General features: G+C 38.2%; 1 protein-coding gene across 2 annotated transcripts in view; it reads right to left on the reverse strand.

Annotated features, from left to right (window-relative positions):
* Window positions 1-5321: 5321 nt before the first annotated feature.
* pi4kaa (phosphatidylinositol 4-kinase, catalytic, alpha a) overlaps window positions 5322-16844 on the reverse strand; it is a 40816-nt gene continuing 29293 nt past the window's right edge. For both annotated transcript variants that reach the window (XM_080874696.1, XM_080874695.1), the window contains exons 42-54: window positions 16062-16115; window positions 15719-15839; window positions 12036-12165; window positions 11860-11930; window positions 10936-11008; window positions 10653-10833; window positions 10458-10562; window positions 9482-9607; window positions 8510-8630; window positions 8089-8248; window positions 7810-7899; window positions 5810-5893; window positions 5322-5592 (exon numbers count right to left, since the gene is read on the reverse strand). In XM_080874696.1, the coding sequence (XP_080730822.1) occupies window positions 5541-5592; window positions 5810-5893; window positions 7810-7899; window positions 8089-8248; window positions 8510-8630; window positions 9482-9607; window positions 10458-10562; window positions 10653-10833; window positions 10936-11008; window positions 11860-11930; window positions 12036-12165; window positions 15719-15839; window positions 16062-16115 (1368 nt within the window). In that variant the 3' untranslated portion in view covers window positions 5322-5540. The remainder of the gene's footprint in view (window positions 5593-5809; window positions 5894-7809; window positions 7900-8088; window positions 8249-8509; window positions 8631-9481; window positions 9608-10457; window positions 10563-10652; window positions 10834-10935; window positions 11009-11859; window positions 11931-12035; window positions 12166-15718; window positions 15840-16061; window positions 16116-16844) is intronic.

Here is a 16844-nt window from a genome sequence, read left to right on the forward strand (position 1 = left end):
AAACAGAATATATTCAGCAAAATGGAAACCCAAACACCAGAGGAAGAAGCGTGGGACCCCAATTGGGGGCCTTGGCAACAATGTTGGCCCAATCCACACTTTATACCCAGTGAAGGGCCTTGGCAGCAGTAGCCCAATGCCTAATTTATACCCAGTGATAGCAGACCTCCATTTAATATGAGAGATAGGTTGCTGCACTAAGATTCCAACTGCAGGAAAGTGTAAAAGCTGCCAAGTGTAAAACCCATAATGATTGGCTTCGCTTGCAGTTAAAGTGCTGCAGAGAAAATGCAGAAAAATACATTCTCGAGCTCCAAGAACAGCTGGAAGAGGCTCACAGAAACAGGCCTGAGTCCAGCACAGAGGAGAACTCTCTGAGGAGAGTGATGCTCCTGTTGAAGAGAGCAACACAGCTAACACTGCTGTGGAGCTGAGTGTGAAGGCTTCAACACAAACCACAGAGACTCCAGAGCTGAAAATAACTGGAGGGAGAAGCTGAATTGGAATCCAATGTAAGAAACAGCAGCAGGAGATTGAACAGCTCCGTGAGCAACTCCTCAAAGTAAAAAAAGATATAGAAGAGGAAGTTGCAGAATGCAAGAATAAGAACAACAAGCCCACTGTGAGTTCACAGACCTCAAAATCAAACTCTGCACCAGTAAAGCCCTTTGTGGAAAAAAAATCAATTGAAGGTGCAAAACTTTTAACAAGAACTGGAAAAGACCGAAGCTTCCTAATGGAAACTGTAGCAAAACCAGGAGAACACAAACATAAAAAACAAACTCCAGGAAGCAGAAGAAGAAAAGATAATACTGCAGCAGACTGTGCAGTCTCTGGAAGAGACAATGAAAAACCAAGAAGAGTCCAACGTTACCAAACCAGATAATTGGCAACATCATCCCAATTCAAACAATGTATCCAATGATGAGTTGTCACAAACAGAACCCAATCCAAACTTTATACCTAATGATGGGTTGTGGCAACCAGAGCACAGTGCCCACTTTATACCCAATGATGGGCAGTGGCATTACTAAACTAGATCATTCTCAGGCCCAAAATGAGACACTCCACGAGACTGTGCAAGAAAAACACATAAAGGAGGCCAGCAATACCAAACAAGAAAATCCAGAGGCCAAAGATGAAAACATGTGCAAAAAGAAAAAGAACAAGAAGCTCTGCTGGCTGCTTAGACTATTCACTTAACTGACTTCAACTCCATTTCCTATAAAATAATCAATTATACACCACTAAATATTAATAGCAAATAACTGTGTTAGCCAGAGAGTTACTTCCAGTGCCTAAAGGTCAATTTTAAGGCATATTTGCTTTAATTTTCTGACATATATAACCCCCTCCCCCCAAACCACAGCAGATGCCCACCCGTTCCCCAGCCTGGTACTTTGGGATGTTTTCATTTCCACTGTCGCCAAGTGCTTGCTCACAAGGGATTGTTGTTTTTTATCTTTAATTCAGTTGTATGAAAATTCTGCTGAATTGATTAACTTCCGCTTATCCTTTTCAGGGTCGCAGGGGGCACTGGAGCCTATCCCAGCTGTCTTAGGGCGAGAGGCAGGGTACACCCTGGACACCAGATCAACACATAGACCCACTTTCACACCTATGGGCAATTTAGTGTTTCCAATTAACCTAACAAAACACAGGAAGAACATGGGAACTCCAAACAGAAAGACCCTAGCCTGATGGTGGAATTGAACTGAAGACCTTCTTGCTGTGAGGCAACAGTGCTAACCACCTTAACTTAACACTAGAAATAAATATCTACTGTTGATAACCTTTGGAGCAATATTAATGAAATCCATATAACAACATGCCTGGCTCAATGGTTCATGGAACTATTAACAGTTACTGCACAAAAATATTATGCATTATTGATTTCAATATATTGATTTTTGTATCTTGCTACTAGCTAGCACTAAGTCCAGTTTTCAGAGTTTCAGAAAGACCAGCTTGAACAAGAAGAGTTCAGTTCTGCCAGCTATTTGTCTTGGGGCTTCTTTGTGAATGACAATTCATCCCACAATCATCATGTTCTTTGTGCTACTGGTATAAACCACCAGTCTCTGTGATGCCCAGTGTTAAATAAAGGTTTGTTATTTTACAAATTTTTGGTTATTTTTATGGATATCAGATGACCACATTTAGAACATAATTACAGAAATTTAAAAAATCACATTGTTTAAGTATGGAAAAAAAACCTACTAAAATTAAACAACTGCACTTTGTGCTTCTTATTGTTCCAACTGTTGTAAGGAGTCTGCTTAAGTTGCTTCAGATAGGTCAAAGGTCAGTGCCGTTGGCTTTATGGTCTTCCAACTCTTCCTTCTTGCTTGTCTTCATTCAGTGGTTGCCAGGCTCACATAACCTATAAAACTAATGTTATCTGATACCTTCAAACACTATTATTTTAAGGAAATTTTGATTTTTTTACGGTTTGTTTTGTCTGCTATGATTTTTTTTTTTACTTTGTTTTTTTTTTTTAACTTTTCTTCTCTTTTTTTTTCACCTCAGAAAGAAATGAAAAAAAGGAGTAGAGAAAAAATAAAAGGGGTAAAAGAAATAAACATTAACAAAGAAAAGTACAAAACGTATGTAAAAGAATGAAATGAAAAAGAAAACAAGGAAAAAACAAAAAAACAAAACAAGGAACAGCTAAAAAAAAAAAGAGCCAATGTAAGGAGAAAGGAAACATGTCAATGAAATAAGACTTAGAGGAACACAAAAAAAAAGAATTAATGATACACTGACAGTCTGATTCTGGTGAAATGTTAACATTTATTCTGACAATAACAAGTTTCCACACATTAGCAGAAAAAAAAAAACGGATGCTCATCTAAACAATGCACTAAACAACTGTCCCCCCCCCCCACACACACACACACACACACCATATGGCTATTTCTATGAGGGCATTAATGAATGCACTCCCAGGCCCTTAATCCTGACCCATACTTAATTCTGTTCTGAACCCTAGAACAGCTCAATGAAGGTCTGTCACAAAATGATGACCAGAAAAAATTCCCTGACTTCACTCCCAGCTAAAACCCAGACTGTACCTCACAAAGACAACCATATATGGGTAAAGCATGCAAGATGACCAAAGCTTCAGAGAGATATTGGTTAACATAAGGGATGACTTACATGTTTAAAATAACAGAATTTCAGTAAAACCTACTACTGACCTCAGCAGGGACATTCTCCCATTTAATTTCCATATACTCAAACGCTTTGAGAAATACAATAAGAAAACATGGCTGCAGCATTAAACTTTTCACACAAGGACTAGGACAGAGGGAATCATTGCAATTTCATTTGCAGAACACAACACACAGATACAAGATTAATACACATAAATATATATTGCATAAAGTTATTTTTATGTCAAGTATTACTACAGTTGTGATTCTATGGGAAGGAGAAATGGCTTTTTAGGTATAATCATCATCTGCATCAGTAAGCCAAGAGGATTGTTTTGATACAAAGATTAATAATAATGTTAATATGAGGAATGCTTCCAAACAGGGTTTTGCAGACATGTTGCACACATGTATTCTGACACATGCTATCAGACAGACAGAATAGTAGTAACCAATGGGTCATGGTCCAGCCTGTGTGCTGTATTTAAGCATTTAATACTACACGTGGGGGAAAAAATGTAAAAACAAACAAATAGTGCAGGAGAAATAAAGAAAAAGACAAGAAAAAGAAAACAAGAGATGGAGAAATAAAGAATTAAAGTAATAAGAAATGATAGAGTGGCGTAAAGCTAAGTAGGAAAGAAAAATGAAAGAAAAAGGGATCGGAATGAAAAATTAAAAATGGAGAGAAACATGGAAAAATTTGGAAGAAGGGTAAAGAGCAAAGTAAAAAGTGAAAAGAAATAAGGAAGTAGTAAAAAGAAACTGAAAAAGTAGGAAAAATGAATTTCTTGGTTAAGTTTGTGGGCCTATTTTAGGTCTATTCACTACAACACCTTGTGCTTTTATTTCCAGTGTTCTCTAACCTGGAACTCCTTTCTGGTGTAGCAGCTGATTCAAATTTGGCTCCTCTCGAGTAATAAAGTAGGCCACAGATGTTAAGCACTGTGTTTCAGTGTACATGGAATTTCACATTTGGACTACCTGGTTTTGCCACCTTTTTGGATCCATTCCAAGAGTTTATAAAAATTTCAGTGAAATCAAAGATACATTATTTGCTCTTTTCCTCTTGGAAAAATATTGCTGCCACCAAATTGTTCGGACTCTTATTCATTGCATTTAATGTACTAGCACCATGGCCCCTCAAGTAACGACAACCTATAACCACTATAAAGTAAAATCTTGGTTTTTTTTGCTCATTAACACTGTAAGTCAAGATAAGATAAGGTTCACTTTTCTTTTTTTTGTCTGAGTTGTGCCTCTATTTTCTAATCTAAAGACAGGCAGTAGCAAGAAAAGACGCACAGTCCTGCACAATAAACGCTGCATGAAAGTCTTTTAATATTGCTCATATTCGCGTATGTTAATGTAACTATTTTGTTCATACAAAATAAGTTTTGTATTTTGATTGTGAGTAACATATGCCATGCACATTCCAGCTGCAACACTTGCTCTCTTTATGTGTTATTTAACAGTAATTGTACTAACGTGAGCTGTTTTGCAGATTAAGTAAGTGCTACTTAAATGTATAACTTCGCAGAACTTTCTACTGTGTGCATCTGCTCTAGACAAATAGAGATACAATGACAACTATTGGTAAATTAGTGGAAACAAAAGGCTCAACCAGAACCAAAGTTTAGTGTAAAAATGCCTCCATACAACAGATATGACATATAAAGACTTGCATGAAAAGGTGTAACCATCAAATTAGCACAGTTAAAAGTTTGTCACACATAACTCTACACATATATCACAGAAACCGCCTGTGCTGATGTGATTCTACAGCAAATAATCTACAGTACAAGCTACAGCATGAGTATGTCTGATTCTCTAAACACCTTTACATTTCTAAAGACTACTGTTAGGTTAAATGTTGATTGACTGCTGCGTTCATTTTGGATGAATTTAAAAACATCTACATTTTTTTCAGAGTATTTTAATGTCTTACATTTGAGCTTTAATCTCTCGACTGTAGGCAGGTGAAGCTGCAGAAATACTGTACTCAATAAAGTGCATCAAAATGGGTAACAGCATAGGAACAAAATGATAACAGCTGCTTTTTACAAACACTGTAAAGATGGCTCCCTTTTAGGCCAAGTTTCTCTAATGTGACCCTTAAGTTAGTGTTTGCACAGTAACAAGTAACAGCATCAAGAAAATACTTAAAGGGCGTTTCAGATACCTGTTTAGTAAACGACACACATCATTTTTCAGTCTTGTGTAAGTAATTACATGAGAATGAGATGATTTAGCGTTAAAGTGCATCATTTTTGCCAAAATCTGAGGAGCAGAGTAGTGTTCGGGACCACCACCTCATTCAGTTTTATAAAAACACAGCATTGCTCGTTTGTTCTGGATGCACAGTGGAAGGCTGACAGACGATCTTCAGTATGGAATCTGGTTTTGGTAGTACTGCAGCATGTCGTATGTCTTGCTCCTGTTAAAATGAAGTTAACAAATATTTATTAGAAGGAACAATGTTAAAGCAAAAAGGTGTTTCTATATTTTTATTATTAACTATGGGTGTGTTAATAAAGTTATTTAATATCCCAAAATGACACTATACAATATTTGACCAATTTTGGCAATGGGCTTATACATTTGTCTTCTGTAACAACTGCAGCACAAATTAAGTAATGCAAGTATTTTGTCACCTGCTACTGAGGAAACAGCTTTGGATGACTTTGATGATGAATGCTGCCGCTTCTTTTTCACTCATTTGTGGATTAAAACGTCCTCTGACAAAAAACAAAAGAAAAAAACAATCAATGTGAACACATTTTGGGTGGAAATAACAGTTTCACAGTCCAGTGGCACTGGAAGTGTGCCTTACATGCTGCACTCATTGTTTGTTTGTTTTAACTCCAGGTGGCTGCGTTTTGTTTGTCTTCCTTTTTTGACACCTACAGAATAGCTGTCAAAACACATACAGGGAGTGCAGAATTATTAGGCAAATGAGTATTTTGTCCACATCATCCTCTTCATGCATGTTGTCTTACTCCAAGCTGTATAGGCTCGAAAGCCTACTACCAATTAAGCATATTAGGTAATGTGCATCTCTGTAATGAGAAGGGGTGTGGTCTAATGACATCGACAACCTATATCAGGTGTGCATAATTATTAGGCAACTTCCTTTCCTTTGGCAAAATGGGTCAAAAGAAGGACTTGACAGGCTCAGAAAAGTCAAAAATAGTGAGATATCTTGCAGAGGGATGCAGCAGTCTCAAAATTGCAAAGCTTCTGAAGCGTGATCATCGAACAATCAAGCGTTTCATTCAAAATAGTCAACAGGGTCGCAAGAAGCGTGTGGAAAAACCAAGGCGCAAAATAACTGCCCATGAACTGAGAAAAGTCAAGCGTGCAGCTGCCAAGATGCCACTTGCCACCAGTTTGGCCATATTTCAGAGCTGCAACATCACTGGAGTGCCCAAAAGCACAAGGTGTGCAATACTCAGAGACATGGCCAAGGTAAGAAAGGCTGAAAGACGACCACCACTGAACAAGACACACAAGCTGAAACGTCAAGACTGGGCCAAGAAATATCTCGAGACTGGTTTTTCTAAGGTTTTATGGACTGATGAAATGAGAGTGAGTCTTGATGGGCCAGATGGATGGGCCCATGGCTGGATTGGTAAAGGGCAGAGAGCTCCAGTCCGACTCAGACGCCAGCAAGGTGGAGGTGGAGTACTGGTTTGGGCTGGTATCATCAAAGATGAGCTTGTGGGGCCTTTTCGGGTTGAGGATGGAGTCAAGTTCAACTCCCAGTCCTACTGCCAGTTTCTGGAAGACACCTTCTTCAAGCAGTGGTACAGGAAGAAGTCTGCATCCTTCAAGAAAAACTTGATTTTCATGCAGGACCAATGCTCCATCACACGCGTCCACGTACTCCACAGCGTGGCTGGCAAGAAAGGGTATAAAAGAAGAAAAACTAATGACATGGCCTCCTTGTTCACCTGATCTGAACCCCATTGAGAACCTGTGGTCCATCATCAAATGTGAGATTTACAAGGAGGGAAAACAGTACACCTCTCTGAACAGTGTCTGGGAGGCTGTGGTTGCTGCTGCACGCAATGTTGATGGTGAACAGATCAAAACACTGACAGAATCCATGGATGGCAGGCTTTTGAGTGTCCTTGCAAAGAAAGGTGGCTATATTGGTCGCTGATTTGTTTTTGTTTTGTTTTTGAATGTCAGAAATGTATATTTGTGAATGTGGAGATGTTATATTGGTGTCACTGGTAAAAATAAATAATTGAAATGGGTATATATTTGTTTTTTGTTAAGTTGCCTAATAATTCTGCACAGTAATAGTCACCTGCACACACAGATATCCCCCTAAAATAGCTAAAACTAAAAACAAACTAAAACTACTTCCAAAAACATTCAGCTTTGATATTAATGAGTTTTTTGGGTTCATTGAGAACATGGTTGTTGTTCAATAATAAAATTATTCCTCAAAAATACAACTTGCCTAATAATTCTGCACTCCCTGTATTACCAAATATTTATTTCTATACTAGTTTTTATAGTGCTCTAGTCTCAGATAAATTGGCAGGATTTTACTGCATGGGAGATTTTTGACATAATATTGACTACATACAATATAACTCACCACAGAAGCAAAAACACTCAGATGTCACACTGTTGAACTTACTTGAGAAGTTTTATGGTTTGTCCTCTGAAACATGGGAGTCCAGTGTCCAGCATAAGGGTCACTAGAGAAACTACTGCATCCATGTATGGGCTGTTTGACCAGAGAAAACAAAACATAAACTTACAATACCAACAACTTCTTCGCCACTACTTTCTTCACAGATGAATCCCATGTAGCACAAAAATTAATTGACAGAAACCTTTAAACAACCATGAAAGCCTTTTTGTTTTCTAAAAAAGTACGCGAGACACTTGTTTGTTTGTTTTTTCAGCTTCATACCGTACAGCCAGATATCCTCTGACACACATCTCCATGAACCATTTAAAAGGTGTGGCCTCCATCTTGCCTCCCATGATCATCACCATCTCATCTGTCAGCTTGATGTCTGGCTCCCAGCCCAGGTTACCTCCAGGAGAGCTCTCAAACATGAAGCCAAAATCTGCAAACAAAATATGCCAAACCTTCACCATTACTCTGTAAAATTGATGAAACTACTCTCTGGTGTGTACAATCTTGTTTTAAAACATTGTGCCCAGATTTGAGCAATAATTAATACAAGTTAATAATGATCATAATTACTGAAACAATAATAACTACTGTCCATCAAGTGTGGACATTCAAGAAGCTTACAGTTAAAAAAAAATCATAAAATAATAATAGTTAAAAAAGGAAACATCCAGATCAAACCCATACACCCCACCTATGTGAATGAGGTGGCCCTTGCTGTCCAGCATGATGTTGCCATTGTGTCTGTCTTTGATTTGCAGCAGGAACAGCAAAAGGCTGTAAGCGGCCATACTGCGGATGAAGTTGTAACGAGCCTGCAGAAAGAACATACACGTGATAATGAGGTATAATTATGCCCATTTCCCACCACATTCAAAAATCTCTCAGATGACAGTTCAGTCCATGTTCCCCAAAGCATTCACACAAGGATCATGGATATGCCTTTTTCTTTTCATGTCAGGAACTCATTATTAATTTTATACACATCTTATCCATTCTCACAAGGAACATCATAAAGAGTGACAGGTGTCAGATTTTACTAGTGTTTCAGTACAGTTTTAGATAAGCAGGTTAAGTTCGTCTATTAAGAGAAGTGACTGTTAAGAAAGCTTCACAACAAAATTGTTTTTCAGTTAGGTCTTTTGTATGGCTGGTTACACTCAACTATAGCTTGATAAATAGTTAGTTTAGTTTGTCTCATAAGATGGCTCCTGTGTCACGCTAAGAGATAAGAGAGTCATATATCTCTGCTGTGACCACACAAACAATGTATGTGATTTCTCTCGCTTAAACCACAACGTTGTGTGTTGAAAACCGCTTTGTGCTACTATTGGTCCACACATGCTGGTCACTGTTACTGAACTGATGTTTAGGAGTCTTAGCAGACTAAGCTAGCAATATACACCTTGCTTAAAATGGCAGACAGCAAACCACCAACCACAACGTGTCCCTGTGATTACTAAATTTCAGATTAAGACACTCATGACACATGTCTGTAGCCATATGGCTATTCCACTTTTACTTTGAAAAGACTTTTTGGCAGGCTATCCTACTAGGCTAGCCTGTCATACTAGAACCATCTATGAATCCTTCTGAACTATTAATAAATCCTCATTATGAAATATGCAAAACTGATTTGAACAGTCCCATAATTTAAGCTCCATACCTTCTGGAAGGCGAGGGTGGATTCATCACCATACTGATTCCGGAAGTAATCATACATCCCAAAGTCAGTCTGTCTACCGAGCTGGTCCCTGGATTTACAATCTGGGATGCACTCAATCACACCACACTGAGAAAGAGAAGATGCGATGATGTGTGACGTTTATCAGAATATCCTCCATTATTATCCCAAATCAGCTACAGAAGCTTACAGGAAAAGTAACTTTGTGGCAGATGCACAAAATGTCAAGTCGACAATTTTCTCTGATGTACATTAGTTTGTAAAACATACACCATGTTTAGGGTCACTTTCCAACATGGTCTGTCTTTAGAATAACAACAACAACAACAACAAAACTGGATATGCTCATTTACAGTATTAAAAAAATAATGTGGAAGCTTACTGGCATTTGTTTTACATTTAAAGATGATATTTTATACAAAATTAATGTTTTCATTGTTTTAGAGTACAATTACAAAGTATGTAATATGACGATACCATTGTTTTTTCTTTCTGTGTATCTGAACACTGTACTGGTTTACAGTGATGTCAAACCAGGACAGGTACGCACAGCTGGAACAGAGCCAAGCTGGCAGTTGCTTTGCATTGTAGCATTATATTTATTTTTACTGAGTAACTAGAAGAGTTGTTCTAGCATGTTCCAGTTTGTCAAGATGCTGCTGACCTGCACAAACACTGAAACAATAGGGGGATGTAGATGTGTCAGAATGAATTTTACATAGTATTTTAAGCTGTAAATAAAATAAAACATTTTGGGGACAATGCAATTTGAATTAGAGCTACATAGAGCTGTATTCCATTCCTATAGTGTTCTATTTGGATTGTTTTATTATTTTTATAAATAAAATGATGAAAAATCTTTTAAAAAAAAACAAACATTAAATTTTTTATACTTAGTACTGAAGTAAATGGGGAAAGGAGATGAAAGCAGAAGAGATAATAGAGAAAAGAACCATACCCCTGGTGCAGTAGCCACCACTCTGTAAGGGAAGACGAACAGATCCAGGCCGACCAGCTGGAAGATATTCTTAAAAAGCCCTATGATCTGCAGTGCAAGCATATCCTGGAGAAATGAGAAAAACACAAAGGGAAATTAGTCTGAGTATGAAGTATGAAGTGTCAGACATTGATCAGTCAAAGAAAAATGTTGTACCTGTCTGCAGTCATCTCCCACTTTGAAGATGGCTGCCTGCCAGCAAACCTTCTTTGACCCATCTGGATTCTCCTCTCCATCTTCCAGAGAGTCTGATGGGCAGCGGAGACCCTCCCTCTCTAGTTCACTCACTCCGCAGCGCTTCACCTTGAACTTGGCCAGATAGGGAGCCTTGGCAGCACTGCAAACACAGAAAACACACACAAACACACACTCCCATAAGTTACAGTCATACTTATCATTGAAACTACTCTATGAAACACAAATAAAGACCCAACATTACCTCTGCATAGGTGTTCCAGACTTATAATCAATGTCCAGTACTATGGCTTCAGGATTACTAGGCAGGTAACAACCTAGAAAACAGCAAGACAAGATACAAACATAAGACTCAAACTCTGAAAGGACAGAAGGGCCTGAAGCACAATGACTAATTCACAGCTTCTGCCTTTGCAAGCAGACTAACATTTCAGCACTGCTGTGTCTTTGTCAGAGTAAACAGAGCAGTGTTGTAACCTTAAATCTGTTTGCAAAATTAAAGGGTGTAAATTAAACACTTTAATCTGTCCCTTCAAAGCTTGCTCTCCTAAGAAGCACACTATACAGGCAGGAAGAAATGCCTGACCTTATAAGAATACACCTTTATTTTACAACACAAAGGGCTTATGCAATGTTTTAATATCACAACACAGGCATGTGTTTGTCTGTATGGACAAAAGGTATTATATATTGGCCAAGTGGTTGGAAACAAAAAAAACTGATTCTGTGAAGTGAAGATATTTTATCAATATCATTTGACACAATGAAAGAACATTATGTCAGTCTTTAAGGGACAGTCTGTAAATAAATAGCTGTAAATAAATAGCTGCAGGATCCTTATTCAGACCCATACAATATGACTAAGAGCAAGCAAATATATTTATTCATCTTCATATTGATATTTTTTCTTTTTTTGTGCTCGGTACAAGCTCGGTACAGAGTTTTACGTTATAATGTATTATAATGAATGTAAAGTACTGGTGGATGCTCATAATAAACATGACCAAAGTCATTTTTTCTACTCTCTATATGATGTCATTTTGAGCACCCCACCCTGTTTATACAATGTGATGTTAAAATATTTAGATTAAAACTGTTTTCACAGAAGATTTAACTGAAGTTTACAGTTTACAGAGTCACCCATATTTACTCTCAGACAGTTCCTTACCTGGCTGCACTTTGATATCGGACAGAGCTTTGAGGCAAGCTCTCTTTCTCTCCTCGCCCTTTGGAACTGGCCTGGGGAAAAACGCAAGCAGCAAACACAGCAGAATTTAAACTTCTCTGTGGTTGTGGCACATACATGACCCTGACGAATAGCAGAATACTAGCTAACAGACTTACTTGATAATAGCAGAAACGTTGGTGATTTTGTTGAAGAAGTCAAACTCTCTCTGGTAGAAATCTTTGGCAGGACCTGACAGTGAACCTATGATCTCCTCAACCATCTGCTCCAACAGCTCCCCAATGTCAGCTATGCAGAAACATTCATTTTAATTTTAAGTTTTTCTATTCTACTTGAGAACGCTCTTTATACAGCGTGTCTTATTCACACACACGCACACACACACACACACACACACACACACACACACACACACACACACACACACACACACACACACACACACACACTTTTTTCTATGTCTAAGCTCTCTCTATATATATATTTCACACAGATTCACATTTTGAGAAACACAGTAGGGGCAACTCATGTATCATGCCCAAGTATACTTTAATATGCAGACTAATATACATGGTTGATGTGGTTGATTTCGGAAGAGAGCACAAATAGCCTCCACTTTGCTTGGCTTGGTTTCATCTGAAGGGTGAATTACTCTTTAGTACGCTTAAATGTCTGATATCAATAGGAGATCAACTATGGTTTCTCTTTAGTGCAGCAGGGAATGTGGTTGAAGACAATATCGCGAGAGCATTTCTCTGGTTTCCAGAAAGTCTATTGTACCAGCAAAAGTTGATCATACTGGTGGTGAATATTTTCACCACCAGTATCTGTCTATAATTTGAACTGATGAACTAGAGCTGGGGAGCGTGGGCTCTATTGCTGGTGCTTCACCACTTCATTTGTCTCATGGGTTGTGGCCTTACAGAACACATGACTGGACTTTTCAATAGTGGGCATGGTGTACAGTACTTATCAGAGGTGTGGACTCGAGTCACATGACTTGGACTCGAGTCAGACTCGAGTCATTAATTTTATGACTTTAGACTTGACTTGAAAAAATGTTCTAAGACTTGTGACTTGACTTGGACTTTTACACTGATGACCTGGGACTTGAATTGGACTTGAACCGGTTTACTTGAAAAGACTTGATATTTCACCCCAAATATATAATTTAACATACATATTATATAGAGATTGAAATGTGACGTCATTCAGGGGTAAAACCGCAAAGAATTCTGGGAACTCGTGGCAAGAGGTACTAGCGCACGCAGGCTTTCAATTGAAATCAGTCACACAGCGATAAAAAGAAACACAAAAATGGCAAGAAGCTGTTGTATTATTAACTGCAATAGCCGGTCGCATGACAGCCACGGGAAGCCGACGGGTAAAGAGATCGGTTGTTATCGGATTACGTCTTGAAGAGAAATTGTTCAAGCCATGTTTCCGAAGTAACAAACAGGCGACGGGTGGCCTGGATTGCAGCCATCCAAAGACCAAATATAACGTCCCAGAACACTCCAGCTCACAGGTTAGTCTGCTCCAAGCATTTACACGAAGGTCAGTGTTTTGTAGTAGTTAATACGTCATTTTTCTTAACATAATTGGTGATATAGGTTACAAGCAAGTCTGGCGCTGAACAGAAATTGTTGCGCTATGCTCCTTTGTTTATTGTGCATAAATAGTGAATTGTCCTGACACAATATTGTGTTTCGCTTCTGTTATTATGGTACATTGACAAAAACATATACTTTTATTCACAGGGTAAAACAGGTTTTTGTATCACCAATTGCCCAGTGCGATTACAGCATACAATATTATTGTCACTGCTACATTTCTGTGATGCTACCAGAAATTATTTCCACTGCTAATTAATTACCATTGAACTCAAAGGTCCTATTAATAAACGGTTAACGAATGTGTATTTATGAAGACAATTTGTGAGACTGGTAAACTTATGATACGTACGATGGTCTTTCGTTCTACACGGTGCATTTCAAGGTCCTGTACCCATCCGGCGGTAAACTGTACCTGGGCTTGTTGCAGTGACCTGAAGTTACTAAACTTCATGAGTGTATGCACTCACTCCAAGAACCGTATGATTATAAATATGCATATAAATATGCTACGATGAGATAGCTGACTTCATCTAACTAGCAAATGTTGTCCAGGCTACGTTGGTAATGCAGTTTTTTTAATGTATATGATATTTTTGTCATGCGATTTTAAAGCCGGTCCTACAACCGCATCCAAGAATAACATGCAGCTTATCTCAGAACTCTCGGTGAAAATTATTCTAGGAGCTAGGTTTAATTGAGCTGCATTTTATAGAGGTGCAATTTCACAATTTGTGTATATTTTCTACGTTCACTATTTCGTCATGTGTTGAGAAAAACACAGATTTAAAAATTACATGGTCTAATATTTACATTTAGCATAACTGCAACATTATTTTTTCGTTTTTTTTTTTAAAGACTCGAAAGGACTTGAAATTCAAAGTTTCAGACTTGTGACTTTACTCGGACTTTTACACCAGTGACTTGAGACTCGACTCTGACTTGCCTGACATTACTTGAGACTTGACTTGAGACTTGAGGATAAAGACTTGAGACTTACTTGAGACTTGCAAAACAATGACTTGGTCCCACCTCTGGTACTTATGTCGATAGACATAACTGGTAAGAACTGCAGAGCTGATCTTGAATAGTGCGGTAAAGAATTAACTTGGTAGCTTGGTCTAGTAGCTTTGGTGTAGAGCTCCTTAAATGTACTTTTAATAGGTGCGAACATTATTGTAGTTTGGTTCCCTATTTGGTAATGTCTTGGACATTATGGTTAGTGTGGCTTGTGATTCTAGTTCTTCAGATCTGGAGCAACCCTTTGATTTCTTCCCCCCCCCCCCGCTATTATGAGGTTTAAGAATTTTTCCTTATAAAACCTATTTGCAAGAACAGATTTGCAACCTGGGGGAGATACCACTTGCACTTTTCTATATGCCAGTTACACTATTAGAAATCTCCAGCTATATCTAGCATTTTTACTAGCGTTTTCTTTTGTCCTCTTTGAATTTGATCCAGGTTACTCATGTTGCTGGCTAGAGGAATTGGATTTGGTAAGGGTGTTGGTATCAGCTGGCTTGATGGATCAGCTGGCCATTTTATTAAATGGGATATGTTTTAATGTTGCGTTATTGTTAATAAATTATGATTTCTTTTAGATTAATTTCCAATGTCAAGGTGGAACACTGATTTTTTAAGAATGGGGGTGTAAAGCCCCTCTCACTCTCAAGAAATTCCTGGTCTGCTGTTACTGATGACTGGCATGGGAGGATCGTCAGCTAATGCAGCTCACCTCAGGCTATAAAAGTTGGCCCCGAAGAACTGTTAAGTCTGTCTCTTCCAATCCATCTTGCATCAATACATTGGTTATCTTTGTTTTTTTGGTTAGGTTATGTTGAATAGATTATCTTTTATTTAAGTAAACTTTTTGTGTAAACTCTTTCTTGGTTACCCACTTTGAGTCAATTCATGATAATAGAATATGTCACTTATTTCTTATTAAACTTATTCTGCCTTTACTTTTTTATGGTCACCTTTTATCTATTACTTATTTCTCAAAAAGCTTAAATTGGACTTAACTAGGTTAACTTTGTACGAGACAGTTGAAGGAGCTTGAAGAGCTGAATAGAAACAGTTTCATGTTTTACTCTGAAAAAGTATTTTTACTGAGTGTGTTCATGTAGGTTTTAATATAACGGGAAGTTAGGGTGAAACTAAATGTTTTTCATTCTTTTCTTTCTTTGTTACTCAGACTAACTAACACAATTTGATAAGTCTCTACTCACGGTCCTTTTGGTGGCCCTCTTCATCCATAAAGATGTTGGTCTTCATGTTCCAGATGAACTGGTGGGCAAGAAGCTGAGACTTCTGGGCTGCCCACAGGATATATTCTCTCACGTAACCCATCTAAGCGAGATAGAGAGTAGACAAAGCTTATATTGGTATTATTATTATAGTTAATTATATATCTCTCCTTTGCCTTTAGCAAAAACACAAATATCTCTCTTTTTTTTGGAAGGGAATATGATGAACTTCTTGTAGAAGGAAAAAAAATCTCCCAAGTTATCACAGAGTAGAGCATGGAATTTTTCGTCATGAAATCAGCAAAGGTGGAATTGTTAATATTACCTTGTCATAACGCAGAGCCTGAACAATCTGAGGAATGTAGAATAAGATGGCATCCTAGGAAGAACAATGAAGAACTATTAAGAAAGATTTGTTTTTATGAAGTTGTATCCTCCATCTTGGTGCTGTGACAGTGTTAAAGGAGGAACAAAGTAAGTTCTCCTCTGAAGTTGCTGTCATACATGAACTCAGGTCAAGACACTGCCTCATGATTCTCTCTCATGTGGCCCATCGGAAGCTTGTTTTATGCCGGGAACACTATACCCTATACTGCCAAAAGTATTCACTCAAATAATTGAATTCAGGTGTTCCATGGCCAAAACAAGCACCTATGCATTCAGACGTCTTCTACAAACATTTGGGAAAGAATAGGTTGTTCTCCGGAGCTCACTTAAGTCCAGCGTTGTACCGTGATAGGATGCCACCTGTGCATTAAGTCCAGTTGTGAAATTTCCTCTCTACTAAATATTCCACCGTCAACCGCTTGTGGAAGTGATTGGGAATGACAACAATTCAGCTACAAATTGGTCAGCCACGTAAAATCACAGATTAGGGTCAGCAGATGGTGAGGCCCATAGCGCGGAGAAGTCGGCTTTCTGCTGAGTCAATCACTACAGACGTCCAAACTTCCCATGACTTTCAGATTAGCTCAAGAACAGTGCACAGAGAGATTGGGAGAATGCGAGCCAATGCAAAGAATGCCACGACTAGAATCTAGAGCAGTGAGGATGTGTTTTCTGGAGTGACGAATCATGCTTCTCTTTCTGGCAATATGATTGACGAGTC

This window comes from Rhamphochromis sp. 'chilingali', assembly GCF_963969265.1.
Source record: "Rhamphochromis sp. 'chilingali' genome assembly, chromosome: 2".
Taxonomy (NCBI): Eukaryota; Metazoa; Chordata; class Actinopteri; order Cichliformes; family Cichlidae; genus Rhamphochromis; species Rhamphochromis sp. 'chilingali'.